A 19,746-nucleotide genomic window follows, 5' to 3' on the forward strand; every position below is an offset into this window, starting at 1 on the left:
TGCTTAGCTATTATCATATATAAAAATTTGTTATGTTGTTATTGTTAGAATCTATTTTATACTACTCATAATTTTTTTGAACACATACAGTCTGTTACAGGAAATGAGCATTTACAATTTTCTATTTATATTCATATCCAGATTCTGAGTAACAGACTCTGAAATGGAGTTTAGGGTATTAGATGTTAATTTAGGAATGTTCTCTTGAGAGCCACATCTGTGGAAATCAGGGGAAGGAAGCAGGATTGGGCTAAAAGAGCAGTCACACTGCAAAGCCAGCCCAGCCACTACAGCTTAACTCTGGAATCCTAATGGCCCTTCTGAAATTGTCCTGGGTTGGGACTGAGATATCCAGGCCTTAAAACTTCACTCTGAGAAGGGACATGACTTGGGCAAGGTGGAGGTGTGTAGTTGAGACAATTGCTAAAGGGGCTGTGTGCCAGTTTGGATGTATTATGTCCCCCAAATTGCCATGTTCTTTAGTGCCATCTTGTGGAGGCAGATGTATTAGTGTTGATTGGTTTGGAGTCCTTTGATTGTTTCCATGGAGATGTGACTCAATCAACTGTGGGTGAAATGTTTGATTGAATTATTTCCATGGAGATATGGACCCCACCCATTCAGGGTAGGTCTTAATTTAATCACTGGAGTCCTATAAAAGAGCTCACAAACGGAAGGACAGAGCAGCTGAAGAGTGTCAGTTTGGAGAGCAGCTGAGAGAGACGTTTTGGAGATGACTGCTGAAAGCACACTTTTGCTGACACTTTGGAGATGCTAGCCCTATGTTTACTCCAGAGAAGCTAAAAGAGGACAAAACACCCCAAGAGCAACATTTTGAAGAAAGCACAGGAGCTGAGAGAGGAGTGGAACACAACCTGGTATCAGCAGATGCCAGCCACATGCCTTCCCAGTTAACAGAGGTTTTCCAGATGCCATTGGCCTGCTCTGGTGAAGGTATACGTATGTTGATGCTTTAATTTGGACATTTCCATGGCCTTCAGACTGTAAATTTGTATCTGAATAAACCCCCGTTTATAAAAGCCAATCAGGCTGTCAGCTGAAAGCTATCTGCAGAGATCCCTACTTGTAGCTGTGCAGTAAGTCCTTCATGGAAGGGGAATCTGAACAGCACATCTGAATGTCCGGCACACATATATTTAACTTTCGAGTTAAATGCTGTGGGGCAATGGGGACAAAATATAAAGTTGAAGGAGGAAAGGGAGTAATAAAATTGTGATTGTTAGAGAACTTCCCAGGTATTTTTTTTTAAATGGATGATATTGAATATTAAATTAGTATAGTATTTAAATTCTTTTGGATACATACAAAAAGTGATATAAAATTGTTTCTTGTATGATAAAAAATTTTAGGTGGCAAATTGTGAGGAGGTACATTTCTTTTCAGAATTACGCATCAAAATATTGAGACTCAGAGATATTATAAGACTGGTACAAAATTATACTATTACTAGTATGAGATCGACCCTTAAAGTAGTTATATTATCTTACCTTTGTTTGTGAAGACATATTAAACTACTATTTGTGAATGCACTGTGAACAGAGTGTTGTTCTCATTAAGGGCTACTTGCTCTAGGATGCCTGGACCTCTTGAAATTTCATGCAGCCGTGTGGGTATGTGTATGTTTATATGCATTTTTCTGAGGAACACCTTCATAGTTTATAGACATAATATAGAAGAAAGATAGATACAAATTGATTATTTAATTCATATTTCCTTAATTGCCATCTAATTGCCTTCTCACCTCAAGTTCAGTCTCCCTTGAATCTCTTATCTGAGGCTCATGCCCTGCTAATTCTATGTTCTTTTACCTCTTCCCTTTTCCAAAGATGTGACTCAGTCCTCATGCTGAGAAACTTCCATGCACTCAATCTTCCTTGTGCTAAATCATTCCCAATCTCAACAGGGTGATCTAGTGTATGTTAACTATGCACGAACTGAAGACTTCTTTAAACTGGAGCGGGACATGGAAATCAATTGTTCTGGAAAGATTGTCATTGCCAGATATGGAAAAATTTTCAGAGGAAATAAGGTAAAAATCATCTCTTTCCCTCTTCCCCAAATATAAAAAATTATATTGTGTCTTATGTGTGCAGAACAATCCACCTGAGACTTCCTGAGGACCATAATCTCTCTGTTAACATACCACCTTATAGAAGGGCACATTTACTAGCTTATAGGCAGCATTTCTCAATGGCAGCATTGGAATTTGGCCAGGGCAGAAATTGAGAGGGAGCAAAGATTTTTTTCTCCACCTATAAAATTTGTCTGTGGCCTAGGAAGAAACTTGCGCTGGGTTTGTTGTTGTTAGCATTCAGTATCTTTATTTTAAATATTATCCACAACATCTTTATGAAATGAAATTTTAATATGAACCACTGTTATATGTAATGAGAGAGACCAATCTACGGGTAGCTGTTTTACATTATTATCACTTGGTTTGTTAACATTTTTGTTTTTTATTCTTCCCTCTTTTATGGAGAATTAAATTTCAAGACTAGTGTTACCTTTTCAGCAATAGAACAAATAGGTGTCTGGCTTGTGGAATCTACTTGCTTATTGTGCTTCTAGATTAGTGGAAGGACACGGCAAATGTTTTCCCAATCCTTCTACTCTGTTACTAGAATTTGAAGTGGAAAAAAGAAAAAGCAAAATGTCCTTTGGTGTGGGCCTTACAATAAAGGATTGAAGAGAAAATTTGGCTGATCTTTTAAGTGTAATTTTGAAAATTGATATTACAAAATCTAGAACAACCAATTTGTAGTAACTAAAGATGACTGTGTTTTACAGGTTAAAAATGCCCAGCTGGCAGGGGCCAAAGGAGTGATTCTGTATTCAGACCCAGCTGACTACTTTGCCCCTGGTGTTGGGGCCTATCCACAGGGTTGGAATCTTCCTGGAGGCGGTGTCCAGCATGGGAATATCCTAAATCTTAACGGTGCAGGGGACCCTCTCACACCAGGTTACCCAGCAAATGGTGAGTGACCAGGCTGCAGTCACCATGGGAAACCTAAAAAAAATTTTAAGTGATTTTTGTTAAAGTATTTCCTTAGACACATAATTGGACTAAATGTGTCTTTGTTTCTTACTTTCTTTTTATCTAAGAAGTAAATTAAAGAGTTTGGAAGTCTAAAAACTATGGTTCAAATCCATTACCCCTTATTTGAAAACCTTGGGTATGGATGGGTTTTGGAATTTGGACTTTTCATATATTGAAAAAGTAATATGGTGCATATACCATATATTGCATAGCACTTATATAGGGGACTGAAATGAAATATGATAAAAAGAATATAAATATTTTTGTGACAAAATGTATGAATAAAAGGGGAAGTTCAGAGTCATATATGTCACCAGAAGGAAAGTTGGTGGTCAAAAGATGGAAATGTATAAAACTGAATCCTATGGTGGGCAATGTCCATGATCAACTATACAAATACTAGAAATCACTTCATGAACCAGAACAAATGTATGACAATACAATTAGAAGTTAATAATAGAGGGGCATATAGGGAAGAACTATATACCTATTAGAAACTATATACTACAGTTAGTAGTATTTCAACATTTTTTCATAAACAGTAAGAAACGTACTATATCAATACTAGGACTCAACAATTGAGGGGGTTGGTTAGGGATAGAGGAGGTTTAGAGTTTCCTTTTCTTTTTTTCTTTTTTCATCTTTCACTTTATTTCTTGTCTGGAGTAATGAAAAGTTTCTAAAAATTGAACAAAAATTAAGTGTGATGGATGCACAGCTGTATGAGGGTACCCAGGGGCAAGTGATTGTACACTTTGGATCTTTGGATAATTGTATGTTATCTGAACAATCTCAATAAAAATTAAAAAAAAAATTAAAAAAAAATTAAAAAAAAAAAGATAAGATTTATCAGAAAAAAAAATGTATGAATATTCATATTAAGTGGGAGTAAATAAAACAAATAGATCGGGTCCTGTGTCAGCTCATGTCAGATTTTGCTGTCTAATGAGTTCAGGTCAAAAAAGGCTTTCTTGCCAAGAAGGTTCCCAAAAATTTATGATTTCACACTGTCCCAATTGTGGTTAAGGGATAATAGATTAGTAATTCTATGAACCTCTGAAAGGACACATCTAGATTATAGCAGTCCGAAAGTGCCCCATGCATTTTGCTATATAAAGATAATAGTGATAACTTTATATGCCAGCCCTTTATATGCATTAATTAGTTTCTTTGTTCCTCATAAGTAGTAGTATTTTCTCTATTTTACAGAGCAGGAAAGTGAGACTAAGAGAAGTAATCTGTCCAAGGTTACCATGCAACCAAGGTTGTATAACTTGAATGAAATAGTTCACCAGAGTATCTGATACATATTTATTCCTTCCATTTACTTTTCCCACTATATTGTAGATTCCTCTAAAGCCTTTTTTTTTTTTTGACTTTGTTAATCTTCTTGGAACACAGTACGTTGTCAGAGATTTTTTAAAAACAATACATATTACCTGATAACATCAGACTAATCTAACTAAGCTTTATTGAAATTCCATCTTTATTCCCAAGTTTTAGTAATGCAACTCTTTCCCAGTTCTGTTAGTTATACAAAGCTAAAATTGTGAAAATTTTGAAATTAACAGGAATACTTCCATTGATGGTCTTCAATTTTAAATGATGGTATTTTAGGGGAAAAAAAATCATGCCTTCCCTATGGGGCTAACATTTGTTGAATTCCCTTTTGCGTCCTATTTTTTTTTTTCTTTTCCTTCTTCTTATGGAATATTTTTAATATACACAGAAGTAGAGATAGTTATAAACATTTTGTCAATTTTATTTCATTTATCCATCCTGCATGTTTTTGTTATTAAGCCTAGAGAATTTGAAAACAAATCCCATATATCATATCATTATGTCACTTTACCAAGTAAAAAAATAAGCTTTTGTAATTATTTGTTTCTTGCCAGACCATTTAAAAATCTGTAGAAAAAATGGAAAAATAGCTCTTATTTTTCTTAAATCTGCAGAAATATGTTTTTTTCTTATTTGTAAAATAAATAATGTAAAAATGCTTAAAAATAAAGATAGAATATCTTACAGAAATGTGTTTCATCTTATGGCAAAACTTACATGTGATAAAATGCATAGATATTAAAATTTCAGTTAATAAATTTTGGAAATTGCATACATTTATGTCACCCAAAAGAAGATCTATAACATTTCCTTTACCCTAAAAAGTTCTCTTGTGCCCTTTTCTGATCAATTTCCACTACTACTCACAGAGGCAACCATTTTCCAATACCTATCACCATAAATTAGTTTGCCTGGAAAATCAGACAGTATGTATTCTTTTGTCATGCTTCCTTCATCCACTGTAATGATTTTGAGATTTATCTATGTGTTGGATGTATTACTGGTTTGTTCCTTTTAATTGCTGTGTAACATTCTATTCTATTGTAATACTACAAATTGTCTATTCATTCTCCTGTTGATGGACATCTAAGCTGTTTACAGTATTTTACTGATATAAATATGGCTTCTATGAACCATTTTGTACTGGTGTTTTTGTGGATATAGGTTTTAATCCTTCTTGAATAAGTATCTAAGAGTGAAATTCTGGTGACAATGTATAACTTTAAATTTCAAAAGACTTCTCCAAAGTGACTGTACTATATTACACTCTCACCAGCAGTGTATGACAGCTTCAATTGCTCTACTGTATCACTAACATTTGGAATTGTCAGTCTTTTTTATTTTAACTATTCTAGTAGGTATGAAATGAGAATATGTTTAGTGTATTTCACAGAGGTGCTTTTTAAAGGGAGTGAATTTTTGTTGAAAATATTTTCAATTTTTTTTCAGAATATGCTTACAGATTTGGAATTGCAGAGGCTGTTGGTCTTCCAACTATTCCTGTTCATCCAATTGGATACCATGATGCACAGGAGCTCCTGCAGTAAGTTTGTAAGGAAAACAGGGATCACCATTTGGCTTATTCTCTAGACAAGCAGTCTTCACCTTCTGTATTTTCATCTTCATCACTTGATACTGAAATTCTTTGAGATGGATGGAGCATGTAATTTTATCTCCATTTTATAGAACAGTGGTTCAATTCTGAAATTTAACTTTATATACTGGTATCCTGTGTGTGTGGCTGCCGTGAATTTGTCTCTTATATCTCTGACAGCAGGAAGCATAACTGATTAATGGCTTCAGCCACTGTGCTTTACAATCCATCAGCATGTTTGTGTCAAGGCAACACTTCTCTCAGGCTGCTCTAGTCAGGGACTGAATGTGGCAGGGATATAAGACAGGTTCATTCCTGGGAGACACAGGGCAATTCTATGAGAGAATTTGGCTCCTGGACTCCCTGACAGCTTTGCTGAACTACATGCATCTGCTCAACACTCTTTATTTCTTTTCTTCCTTCCCTTTCCCCTTCACCTAGTGTGAGAATTGCATTGAAGTCTGATGGCTTTCTCAGCCTTCGTTAGCTCTATCTTCATTTCCCGCAGAGGACTTTCTCCTAATAAGTCTCTTGCGCATCACAAACTATTTGGTGGAAGGATCATGTCTAGTTCAATTTTTATTCCTTAGTGAATATTTCAGTGACATGAACATAATAGATACTCAATAAATGTTTGCCAAATGGTGAAATTTACATTAATATGCTCCAGATTAAAGATTTTTAAATTCATTACTGTTTATATGTATTTATTGAACAACTCCCATCTATCAAATCCTCTCGGGCATTTCCTGCTGAAAATCATTTACTTATATTTTCTGTTATTTTTACAGCTTGAAATTTTAATATTCAATTTATTTATCTTCCCACATTTTTTTTTATTTTAGAGAGAAGGACCTAAAGACATTTATATCCCTGAAAAATTATCTCAATTATATTTATTGAATAAAACCTCCATTCTCTATAGATTTGTGATAGTTCCTTCTTCAGTATATTAAATTCTTACATACAATTGTTCTTATTAGGTTGGGCTCCAGTCATGTGTTTACTTGTCCTTGTGGGAGTGCTACAAACTAGGACTCATATTTTAATATTTTGTTGGAATATGGACTATTCATCACCTTTTTATGTTGTAATATGTAGTTGCCTACGTATTCTTTCTGATAAATTTACTTTATTTTAACATTTTCATTTTGAAAAGGAAATATATTTACATAGTTCAAAATTCAAAGGAGTATACAGTAAAAGTTTTCCCTCTTATTTCCACCCCAAAGACAATCAATTATTAGTTTACAATTATTAGTTTAAGCGTATTGTTGTGGAAATGCTTTATGCATATTTAAGTATATATATATATATTCTTCTTCACTTGCCTTCTGCAACTTCTTTTGCTTAAATATTTAATACTCTGCTGTTTTGACTATTGATTATGCTTTTTGCCAATTTGTGTGTTTTAATGTAAGTAACATTAACCTTATAGCCTATTGCTTAAAATTACAAGCTGAACTCCCTAGAGAGATAAGAAAAAGAGAATAACCATTTAGTCTATGGTACAGCATTTTAAAGTATAATATTTTAAATAGCTATATTGCCATTAGAAGATAACCTTATGGCATGTTTTAGTGTTGAGTGTATAGTTAATTCTAGGACAAGTTGGGCTATTCATATTTCCTCAACTAGGTAGGCAGGGGAAGAGCATCCCATGTCCAGGCACAAAAAGAAGTAGGAAACTGCAGAGTGCGCTAAGCATCAAAACCAAGGGTGCATGGGAATATGTGACCAGAGATAAAACTGTAAAAAACAGAGTGATGTTTATCACTTTACATTTCATACTTAAATATCTTAGTATAATTTCAAAGAGTGACATTTAACAGGCTTTAACTGGACCCACATTTAAGGTTTGGAATTTTCATGTAACAGGAACAAAATGGCTCTGGTGGGCCCAAATAAGTCTGTATCTGGCTTACAGCTGGATTTTCATCAAAATTTAGTTGTATTTAATGTAGAAATTATTCACTTTGAGGCTCCAGTCTCTTACATTTGTTTGGAACCCCACTCATCCATCTGCTGCTATTTAGTGAAGCTATACTTGTTTCCAAGTTCAATCAAGGATAAGTCAATTTATGCTCAATATATATAGTAAAGGCCGCTATGTTGAAGTGAAACCACAAATGCAAATTTGTAAATTGGCGATTCAAATTCTGAAGGTAGATTGGGTAAAAGATATCGTGTGGGAAAGGATATCTTTTATGTGCAAATATCCCACCATTCCATAAACATTATCATATCCTCTTTCTCAGCCACCTGCTGAGAGATGAACAGGGGCTAGTGACATGCACTGACTGATCTGCCTGGATCATTTTACCGTTGTGAATAAAAGAAAGGCATGAAGCATTTGGGGTTGCAGGTTGAACTGAACTCCTTTCCCCTGCTCTTCCTCATCCCTAACAAAATGTGTGTGAAAGTATTTTGTAAATGGTAACACCCCCCCCATATATCCAGAAATGTATTTATCAGTGGTAGAAATAATGTAATGGATATTTCCACAGGTACACAACAAGATGTTGCTTCAGCTCATGCTCTGGAGAACACTTTTAACATGGATTACTACTGAAAACTGATACTGCAGAGTCCTATTTCTTATCAGTGATTTGCATCTCAGCTCTACCATGGACTAGCTGTGTGACTTTGGGCATGTTTCCTAATCTCTCTAAACTGCAGGCTCCTTATGTGTAATAATAATAGAAACTACCTCATAAAAGGAATTAAATACCATAATATATGCAAAACATTTAGCACTATCCTTGGCCCATAGAAATTGTTAGGAGCAGACTTCAAAGATTTCCCTCATCTAATAATAAATTTTGTGTCCGACAGAAAAATGGGCGGATCAGCGCCACCAGACAGCAGCTGGAGAGGAAGTCTCAGCGTGCCCTACAATGTTGGACCTGGTTTTGTTGGGAACTTTTCAACACAGCTAAGAGGCTTTTAAAATTTTAACTGCTTTTAGGGGGAACTTTTTAAAAAATAAGTTACAGAGGATGACAGAAAAAGTAAAACCTCTCTAGTACCAGCGGAAACAAAGCCACCAATTAGAGTAGATCTAAGATCATTACAATTGGCCAACATAATTGTGGTCTGTGTAAATTTAGAAATCTTTTTAGAAGGTGTAAGATTTTGCAATCTTTGTGGGGGGTAATCTGTTAACCAATGTTTTGAGTCTGTGTCCTTTATTTTTGCATTAGACGAGTCAAGATGCATATCCATACTTATAATAAAGTGACAAGAATATACAATGTGATTGGAACTCTCAAAGGATCAGTGGAACCAGGTAAATAAATCAACCACTCTACAAATATTGATTGAGCAACTGTATGTACCAGCCATGCTCCAAGCTCTGGGAGAGTAGGTGAACAAGGCAAAGCAACTCTTTGCCCTTATAGGATAGAATACATAAATATGAGATAATTTTGTGAAGAAAAGAAAAACTAAATGTTGGCGTCAGGTTGGTCAGCTGACCAGATAAATGGTGAACTGTGCATGCTTAAATTGAATCAAGGGAGGAAGGGCAGAGAGAAATTGTTTTGAATTGTTTTCTCTGAGTCTTCTGAATTTACTCTCCACATGTTTTGTAGGGAGACATATATAACCATAAATATCTATATAAAAGAACACTCTGAGACAATTAAGTTGACATTGAATTACTGCATATTGTACAGTTTTTCTTTTCCACACCCTAAGTCATTGATGAAATTATATAGGCACATGATTCCACAGGGGATTTCAGATGACCTGCTGATTAATAGATACACACATACACACATATTTTTTCATGTTATGTTATACATACCAATACTCTTCCTCTAAATATCACAAGGTATACTATCATTCCAACTACTCTTTCACAATGCCAAACTGTAGGCAAGAAATGGGAATTATAAAGAGATTTCCCCCAAACTACACATCCTTTTCATAAGATATTTGAAATGAGAGCTCATTTTATATATTCCAATTAAAGTCTTAGTTCATTGTTTTTCAGTTCCTTAGGAACTATTTGTTTGCATACTTCTCACAAAATCAGAAACAATTAAATTGCATATCTTTCTTAAAGTAGCCAGTGCTTTCTTTCAGGGATCCAGGTGATTGATATGCTTCCACCGAGTACTAAACAATACATAACTGACTATTAATTGAATCTTACTGGGCACTTATTTTGTGCCAACTCTGTGCTTGGCATTGGGGATGGAGAGATAAAATAGATACAGATCAGCACAAAGAGCTCACAGGGAGCAAAACCAGACATTTAAGTTTGCTAAAGGATACATCAGATATGAAAAAGTTGCCCTGAGGGCTGGGTGGGCAAAGTAATTCCCTCTTCCTGTAGAAACTAGGAAGGATTCATAAACAGGAATATCTTTGAGCTGTACTTTGAAAACTGAGTGGAAGGAATGAAAATAGAGAACTTACTATGCTGTCACCATGTTGTCTTACTCTGAAGATATGGAAAACAGAAAGTAGTAAGTAAGGTAAAGTCAGAGTATTAGAGTATTATATAAAGATATGGATAAGGATAATTATTGGGCTAAGGTTTGAATAAATTGCTACTGTGATTACTGTAATACATTGAAGTACATGTTTGCATCTTGGCTTGAGCCACACTTTCTTTAGATAGAGGAAAAATACATCAAGTTCAGGACAAATCATATACTTACACAAGTCTTTGGGAACCTTGCTTTCTTTTTTTGAATTGTGAGTGTTCTGTGTTTAGATGATATTGAGTCATTTGCAATTTGCTCTATTATTGACCTAAAATGACTAGTAATCTTGTAATGATGCTTTCTAGACAGATATGTCATTCTTGGAGGTCACCGTGACTCCTGGGGGTTTGGTGGCATTGACCCTCAGAGTGGAGCCTCTGTTGTTCATGAAATTGTGAGGAGTTTTGGAAAACTGAGCAAAAAAGGTAATATAAGCAAAGAGTAAAAAGATCAATCTCTCTGAATTTCAGTTTAGACTTCTGAAAAGTGAGTATAATAATACTGCCTCATAGGTTTGTGTGAAGAGTAAATTGAAGTGGTATATATAAAGTAGATCATCTTAGTAGCATAGAGGACTTACTAGTACTTAGTGGTATAGGGTAACTTTCAATAAATAGCAGTTAGATTATTTATGTTGGTTGGTTAATTATAGTTTTTATTTTTATTATTTATATAATATTTACATTATTGATTTGATATTTATATATTGAATTATCATCTCAAGTAAAGGGATTATATGCTAGTGGTTGGCCTTGGCAACTGAGAAGGCGATGATGAATTTCTTCACTGTAGAGGGCACAGCAGAAGTGGGTTATCAAGTCAAAGCTTCCTGGTCAGAGAACTGTGAGTGTTGGTTCCTTGGGCTCTTCCAGCCTCTTATTTCAAGTCAAATGTACTAAGTAACTGAGGAGGTAAGGATGCTAGTCAGGAAAAGACCAGTGCAGCTGCATGGAGGGTTTTGTCAATAGTTTGATATCTGCATTCTCAGGCACACAGCCCTGGTTTGCTGTTCCAGAAATGAGGATTATTCTCTTAGCACAAATACTTCAGTCATTTGAGAATTTTCTTATGAAAACAAAAATAAAATTTAATTCAAATGGGTGCTTTAAAAAATAATCATTATCCATTGATAGCAGAAACTCCACTCTGTTTACTGACCCTGCAAACATGATGTCTAAGGGCCGTAAAACATGATCCATATTTTTTTAGTAACAATAAAAATGACAAGAAAATGTTTGCACAGTGCTTATTTTCTCAGTGAAACAAAGTGTTTTCACATGTTATCTTATTTTGAACTCATAGCAACTAGGGAGAAGTTTACCTTATTATTTCCTTTCTCATTTTACAGATAAGTTAACCAAAATTTATGGAATAAAGTATTTGTTCAAGGTTACGTAGCTAGTGCATGGCAGAGTCACAGAGCCTGGGCTCAATCTTGGACTTCTGCCTACCAGTCCACTAAACCATGATGCCTCTCTTTAAAATAAAATACAAAGGTGCTCAATTCTTTTTTTACGCAGGCATCTTATATTATAAGAAAAAAGGTTTATGGAGAGCTGAGTTTACATAGTTCATGAATAGGTACTGTTTAAACTTATTACAAAAGATTTCATCATTTTGCAAGATATCTGTGATAAATACATAGCATCCCTGTAACAGTTACAGAGTATGCTGAAAGAATGAAATGATGAGGAATAATAACAATAGGAAATTTGAACAATATTATAAGCAAAATACAAAAATAAAACACTGGGCTCAACAGCTGTAGGGCATACATTCTTAAAAAGCATACCTGAAATATTTATTAAATAATGACAACTTTCATTTTTTAGAGCATTTATTAAGTTCTGTATTGAGACTTTTATGAACATTATTCCATTTAATCCTTCCAACAATCAAATAGTGTACTCATCATTACATTGTGTTAATTCCTGGTGTACAGAGAGGAAACTGAGGCTTAGTAAGTTTGAATAATTTTCCCTTGGTCACACTGCTAGTATGCGAGAAAATCCGGGTTGGAAACAAGAGCTTTCTTGAACTGCAAGGTCAGTGTTTGTAACCTCCAAGTCATATGACTTGGGCTGATGTAGTTTTTCAGCAGCAGCAGACACTGATATTGCTAACTGAGCCCCTGTTGACTAATTCTGGCAGAGAATAGAGTGAAATCACACAACCAGCTGACACTGAACAGCTGTTTACATGATGCAGGAGTAACAGGGCAGAGTTCTAAAGGATTTTCTCTCAGTTTTAGCTGCTCTCAGAACACTGATCACATCTAGCATTTTCTTCTTTCACTCTAGGCAGCTGTTAGCTACTCATGCCTTCCTATGCATAGCCTATCATTATAAACCTATTAGAATATTTTTTGACCTACCAGGATTTTTCCTATGTCTGTATATATTTTTTCCTGTTTTCAATACAATTGTGCTATTTTTGTATTAAAAAATAAAAAATTTAAATTCTTACAAAGAGAAATTATGTAAGATTCTAACCACAATATTCAACTAACACAATTAATGAAGTATTTTTTTCCTTGAAGCTTAATAATGTCTTGACAATATTATGCATTTTCTGAGACATATATGTATACACACACATGTATATTTTAGGATGGAAGCCTAGAAGAACAATTTTATTTGCAAGCTGGGATGCAGAAGAATTTGGTCTTCTTGGTTCTACTGAGTGGGCAGAGGTTAGTTGATAATTTGCTACAAAATATAAATTTATTTAAATACCCGTGGAACTTGTATGGAAAGGTATACTTTTCACACTTATTTTCCTTATATCATAATGCTCTAATCTAAATTAAATCATGCTAAAAGTGAGGCAGAAAGTAATTTTAGCTTCATGTATTGTTGGCTTGTATAATAAAAGCATTATCTGTAAAATAAATATATGCAAAGTTAATATTTGTTCCATTAACTTTGTTATGCTGTAAATATTTATTTGGCTCCTATTATACTTCAGGGATTATGAGAAGTCTTGTAAACTTTGGTTTTCTTTGAGGGAAAAAAAAATAGTGCTCCAACAGGCTGGTGTCAGGAAGAGCCTAAATACTTTGACAGTGTGATTTTCTATTTCAATTTATTTTCATGACTTAGTGTTACACATTTTTTTCCCATTTTCTTTCTTATGGTCAGAAAGCTTAGGAAATGGTATGTTTTGGAGACTCAGAATCCACATCAATACTCAAACTTGCTATACTTCTTTTTGTCAGTTCTAAAAATGTGCAATTATGTATCTTGACCATTAGGTGGTACCATCTTACAGGAGATAGCCTCTGAACTGAATTGGACTTCAGGTATCAGGGTTTCGAGACATGATTTAACTTCATACATTTGTCAACACTATAAACATTAAATAGTTCATTCCCTATGAATCAGGCAAGGTTCTGTACTTAAACAATGAGATGTTCATGGGAAAACTTCCACTGCAAAGTCTAGGGTCATTCACGTTTGCAAGGGTAAACTATAGTATGGTTAAGAAATTAACGTTTTCCATTTAGCAAATTAAGTATATGAAAAGTATGTCGTTTCATCTTAGATTTTAGTTTCATCTTAGATTTTAGTCTTAGACAAGTTTTACTTGTTGTTCCTTGCCAATAACTTCTACTGAAACTCTTTCAAACATTTCTTTTGGGAATTTTATGTGTCAAATTTATGGTATATTTTGGCTGGTCTAATTTAAATATCTACGTACAGTAAATTTAATATGAAGGGGATTTGGGGGGGAGTGTATGGCTATATGTTTTTGTTTTTCTTTCTTCTTTATTATAGGAGAATTCCAAACTCCTGCAAGAGCGTGCTGTGGCCTATATTAATGCTGATTCTTCTATAGAAGGTGAATTTTATTGGTCTCATAGGAAAAGAAGTTGGTTACGCTAGTAGCAACAGCAGTTTACTTCATAATTTATGCATTAAAAAAGGAGGAAAATGCATTAACATGTTACTAGAGAATCTGCCCCTGATTTGTCAGGCTACTATTACTGACTCATACTCACTTGAAAACAAGTTGAGAGATTTTTTTTTTTTTATTTGCTTTGCATCATAGAGTGCTATTTCAGGAGAGCAGCACACTGTGATTTGCTTCAGCTGGCAGATTACTTGTTTATGGTAGGAATTCAGTTTATACCTGTTGAATGAATAAGCAAATCATGGGATAAAATATATGTATATAAAACTTAGATTTAAAATCCCCAGTTTCATCATCATATAATCCATAAAAATTTTGACAAGGTACTAATTACCAAAATTTCATCTTTCCCCAGTTTTTTTTATTTTTTTTGTTTTAGTTTTTTGCAGTTGAATAAATACTTACTGAATGTCTGCTGTATACAGTACACATTGCCAAGGGGTCAAAGGAGTCAGAGTTTAGACAGCTTATATTAAGGAGTATACAAGCCAGGCCAGTATAGATGATAAAATAAATCAGTCTGGAATTATAATAAATGCAGATACTCTAAGAAAGATACCATCAAAATGCTGTAAGGGTTCAGAAGAGAGAGAAATCACAAACTTCAAGGAAAGCTTGAAATGACATAGGCATTTGAGATAGGCCTGAAGAATGGGTATGTTTCCATAAGCAGAGATCCACACTAGAAGAGGTTCCCAGGTTGATAACCAGGAAAATCACAGTCCATTGTCATTACACTCCTTTCACACTACTCTTCTCTCTCTTCTTCCACCATATGCAACTTCCCAGCCATTGCAATTTGAATTGCTGTTCAGCACACTCTCCACTTCTTTAATTCTCAACCTTACAATTTCCTCTGAAATGTTACTTTTTCAGGAAAGCCATGTCTGTGTAGTCCTCATCACTGTCATTAGCAAATAATTATTTGTTTTACAAACTGCCTCCCTTACTAGACTGTATTCTTTAGCAAGGAATGGACACGATGTTGCTTGTTCACTAGTGGATTCTTAATATTTCATTACATTTGTTGCATGGATGGATAAATGGCTACCTGAAGGAATAAATGAATGAAGAGTAGACTTTTAGAATATTTTCTTTTGAATAGTAGTAAATTTTCCATGTGAGAGATTGGGAAATTAAAAATAAACAAAATTTTAAATATATAATAAAGTGAGGAATGTGGTATCCCAATCTTGGAGAGTACCCTGTTTGTCTCTTGTCCTTGGTCTGGAAAATTATGTGTGTTTTCAGTGTGTTTCAGTGATCTTTTCCTCCTTCTCTTAGGTTGGTAGCTCAGGGCTTGGCTTTTGATGTCAGGCTGCCTTGATTTACACTTACCCCTGCCAATTGCTAGCTGTGTGACTTCACGTTGTTACTTACTTTCTCAATTTCCTCACTTCTAACTCGGGTTACTAAGAGAGCCTGTCTCAAAAAGGCTCTTAGAAGGAGAAAAGGAGTTTATTTTTGTAAAGCTCTCAGACACATGCCTGGCACAGCTTAAGTGCTTAAAAATGTTAGCTTTATTTATTACTACTCTCACTTAGAAATACGTATTAAGATGAAATACCTATGCCACATGGCATAAACACCTCATACATATGTTCTTCAAAAGTAAAATATATTGTTCTCTTTACTGCTAGTTTTTTTAGGGTTAGATTTTTTAATATAATCTTTTTTTAATCTTTAGGTTTTTCTGATTATGTCATTCTCCAGGTTAAAATGCTCCATTGTCTCTGCATAATTTTCTGGATCAAGGACAAGAGATAAACAGGGTACTCTCTAAGATTGGGACACCACATTCCTCACTTTATTGTATATTTAAAATTTTGTTTATTTTTAATTTCCTAAATAATACAAGAAGCCATATATTCTTGCATTTCTCATGTTAAAATACAAAATTTACAAATAAAGCTAAAATGACACTAAAATCACTCTCAAATTTAGTATGTTCTACTACTGTCCTCAGTTTGGAGTATTTCCGTCACATTGACATTCATATAAATAATATAGCTCACACAGAGCTAAAAATGTATTTAATCCTCAAAACAACCCTGTAAGGTATATACTTTTATTATTTCTGTTGTATAAAAGAATGAACTGAGTCTGAAAGGGGTAAAATAGTTCCCTAAGGTCATACAGCTAGTAAAGGGTTGAGATGGAACTCAAATCGGGCTGGACTATTTTAACTTTACTCCTCTCATCTCTCATCTCCTCTCATACTCTCATCTCTCACTGTATTTTATAGGCTTTTGGCATCACATTTTAGCTAAACCATTCTGCAACTTGCCCTTTTCACTCAGCAACATGTTACGGATTACTTTCCATGTTAGTTGGTACAGATCTACCTCATTTAAAAATGAAACTCTGAAATATGTTCAATAGGACAATTTATGTATCAATTCTCTAATTGTTGGTCAAATTGCTTTCTTTGTTGCAGTAAGTAGCCATAGCTACATATACATGCCTTCTTCTACATAAGTTCAGGGTTGTGTAGAGAGCTACAAATATAATTGCTTAGTCATGGGATATTTGCATTTAAATTGGAATAAATGCTGCCAAATCTCTCCCACCCCCAAAGTAGCTGAGCCAATTTACATTTATATTTGTTTCTAAAATTGCGTTGGCTATTTGTACATATTCATTCTTCCAGATGAATTTTAGAATTTTAGAATTAGCTTTTCAAGTTCTATGAACAATTCTGTGGAGGCGCCACTATTTATTTTTAAGGCCCAAATTTTTTAGGATAAAAGCTACTTTCCATTCTCTAAATGCATCATGCACTTTTACATTTTTGGACATTTGTAAAGATTATTCCCTTAGCTGCAAATGTCATTTCTTTTTTGGCCCAGCTAACTCCTTCTAGTTCTAGAAGACTCAGTTTAAGAGTAATCCCCTTGCTAAAGTCATTTTAACGATCCTCCCCTGGCACCCATCCTGAGTTAGCTGTCCCTCTCTGTGCTACCACTCCTCCCCAAGGGCACCCCAAAGGCTTGTCTGCCTGACTTTCACACCCACCACAATGGGAACTCCTGAGGAATGGGGGCTCCATCTCTGCTGTCTATTCAGAAACATCCAGAGAGTGCCTGCTAACAGATTCATTTTTATTACAAATGTTTATTGGGTAAATGTTGTATGCCTGGACTGTTGTAGGTTGTGTAGATATGGAAGTGAATAAAGGAGAGTACCTGCTCCCATGCATCTTATAGTCTAATGGGGAAGGTGGGTAATGAAAAAGCAAATATGTAACAGTGTTAAGTAGATAAGTGATACGGAGAAAAATAAAGCAAGATTAGGAGAGAAAGAGAGTGGCAAGGATAAGAGGTGGGGAGAATGTGCTTTTTTAGTCAGGTTGATCAGCACTTCTCAGAAAATATGACATTTGACCACATGTCTAAATGAAGGGCAGGAGTAAGACATGCAGGCACAGGGCAGAACACTGTTCCATGCTGAGGGAACAGTATGTGCAAAGACCCTGAGGTGGGAGAATGCTTGGGGCAGAGTGGGAGGAGATGTTGGAGAGGTGGCCTGAGATTGTTTCATGTAAGTTTCTATGTGCCACGGTGAGGATGCTGAATTTTATTCTGAGTGATATGGAAAACCACTGGTGAGTTTTTATCTGCCTTCTGTTTTAAAAGGGCCAGTCTGACTTGGGAGTTGCAATAGTCTTTGAATGAAAGCATGGAAGAAACAAATGAAATAAAATACAATCAGCCCTCTCCTTATCTTTCAGGAAACTATACTTTGAGAGTTGACTGTACACCACTCATGCATAGATTGGTATACAACATAGCAAAAGAGGTAAAAAATTATTTTTCAACATAGTTATTCTTTTAATATATATTGCATCGTTTACCTTTATGTAGTTCACTCCTGTATTACTCAGGGATTTCTAGGGAAACAGAGCCAACAGGAGATGTCTGTAATTATGGGAATTTATAAAAGTGTCTCACACAACTGTGGGGATACACAAGTCCAAATTCCATAGCATAGGCAACGAACTGGCAACTCTGATGAATATCTTTGATGAACTCCCTGGAGAGGCTGGCTGGCTGAATTAAAAATGAACGTTCTCTCTTCTCCCTTAAAAGTCTTCAACTGATTGGATTAACTTCAGCTGATTGGATTCTGTCAATGCAGAATTTAGTTGATTGTAGATGTAATCAGCCACAGTTGCAATCAAGTGACTGATGATTTAATAAATCGGCCTCTGGTTTATTTGACAGCCATGAAATGTCCTGTCATTGCAGTAACAACAGTTAGGCCAGTGCTTGCCTGACCAGACAGCTGGGTACCATCACCTGGCCAGGTTGACACAAGTTGACACATGAACCCAACCATCACAATGTCTTAAAATTTAACTTCTCCTATAGAAAGAGAAGAATTAATTTGAAAAAAAAATTCCATTTGTGTAGTTACTTAAGACTCCATTATTTGCCCACATATAGTATAGAAAAGTTTAAATATCTGAAACATGGTATTTCAAATAATTCCTATCATTCATGTAATTTAAGATAAATGAATGCTAAGGAAGCTTGAGTATTATTTTTGTATACTAGCTCAATTGGTGCTACCCTATCACAATAGCAAAAACTACTCTCTTGGTCAAGTTTGAAATTATGATGATTGGCAGTTTTTTGTTTTGTTTTATTTTGATTTGTTTGGGGAGAATGATTTATATTATTTCAAAATTTATTGATAAAGTGGGAATTTAGTATTATATTTTTATATCACAGAATTTCAAATTTGCATTTTTTTGGAATTAATGGAGCTGTACTATCCTTCATATCAAAGTTTTATGTACAATTTATAAACTAGAATGGAATTATTTTGTTGCTTTATTTATTCATGTTTTTCAAGTTAAGATATTGACATAACTTCTTACTCCCCACCTATATGCAAATTTGTATAGCCATAGACTTTTGTTCAGACCTCTACTATAGCACCCAGCACACTGAATTCCAAAATTTTTTTAGAGATCCCACTAGTAGAGAATGTGCCATATGTCTTATTGATCTCTGTATCTCTGGCAACAACATAAAGTCTTGAATGGCTTAGATCTTCTATTACCATTTTTAATTGAATTTTTTGGAAAATAAAATATTTTTATTTAATAAAATAAAAATTTTATCGTATATTATTCAATTATCTGAAAGTAACTATAGAACATGAATTAAAGTATAGTTTGCTAAGTGTTTTTGGCATGGTACCTCATGCTCTGAGTCTAGAATTCAATGACAGGTCCCTTATTTTTTTCATCTGTAATATCAAAATATATTTAAAACTGTATGTTTAACACAATAAAAATAAATACTCAATTAAATAAAATATTAATTGTGTTTTATTAT

The 19,746-nt window shown here is 34.6% G+C and overlaps 1 protein-coding gene across 1 annotated transcript in view; it reads left to right on the top strand.

The window, feature by feature from the left end:
- The window catches only part of FOLH1B (folate hydrolase 1B), a 41,003-nt gene that overhangs the window by 11,192 nt on the left and 10,065 nt on the right, over positions 1 to 19,746 (top strand). The window contains exons 5-13 of the mRNA XM_037841031.1: positions 1,925 to 2,050; positions 2,809 to 2,995; positions 5,849 to 5,942; positions 8,829 to 8,927; positions 9,197 to 9,282; positions 10,795 to 10,914; positions 13,099 to 13,181; positions 14,266 to 14,329; positions 18,132 to 18,199. Of these exons, the coding sequence (XP_037696959.1) occupies positions 1,925 to 2,050; positions 2,809 to 2,995; positions 5,849 to 5,942; positions 8,829 to 8,927; positions 9,197 to 9,282; positions 10,795 to 10,914; positions 13,099 to 13,181; positions 14,266 to 14,329; positions 18,132 to 18,199 (927 nt within the window). The remainder of the gene's footprint in view (positions 1 to 1,924; positions 2,051 to 2,808; positions 2,996 to 5,848; positions 5,943 to 8,828; positions 8,928 to 9,196; positions 9,283 to 10,794; positions 10,915 to 13,098; positions 13,182 to 14,265; positions 14,330 to 18,131; positions 18,200 to 19,746) is intronic.

The sequence above is a fragment of the Choloepus didactylus genome, chromosome 6 (assembly GCF_015220235.1).
Source record: "Choloepus didactylus isolate mChoDid1 chromosome 6, mChoDid1.pri, whole genome shotgun sequence".
NCBI classification, from domain to species: domain Eukaryota; kingdom Metazoa; phylum Chordata; class Mammalia; order Pilosa; family Megalonychidae; genus Choloepus; species Choloepus didactylus.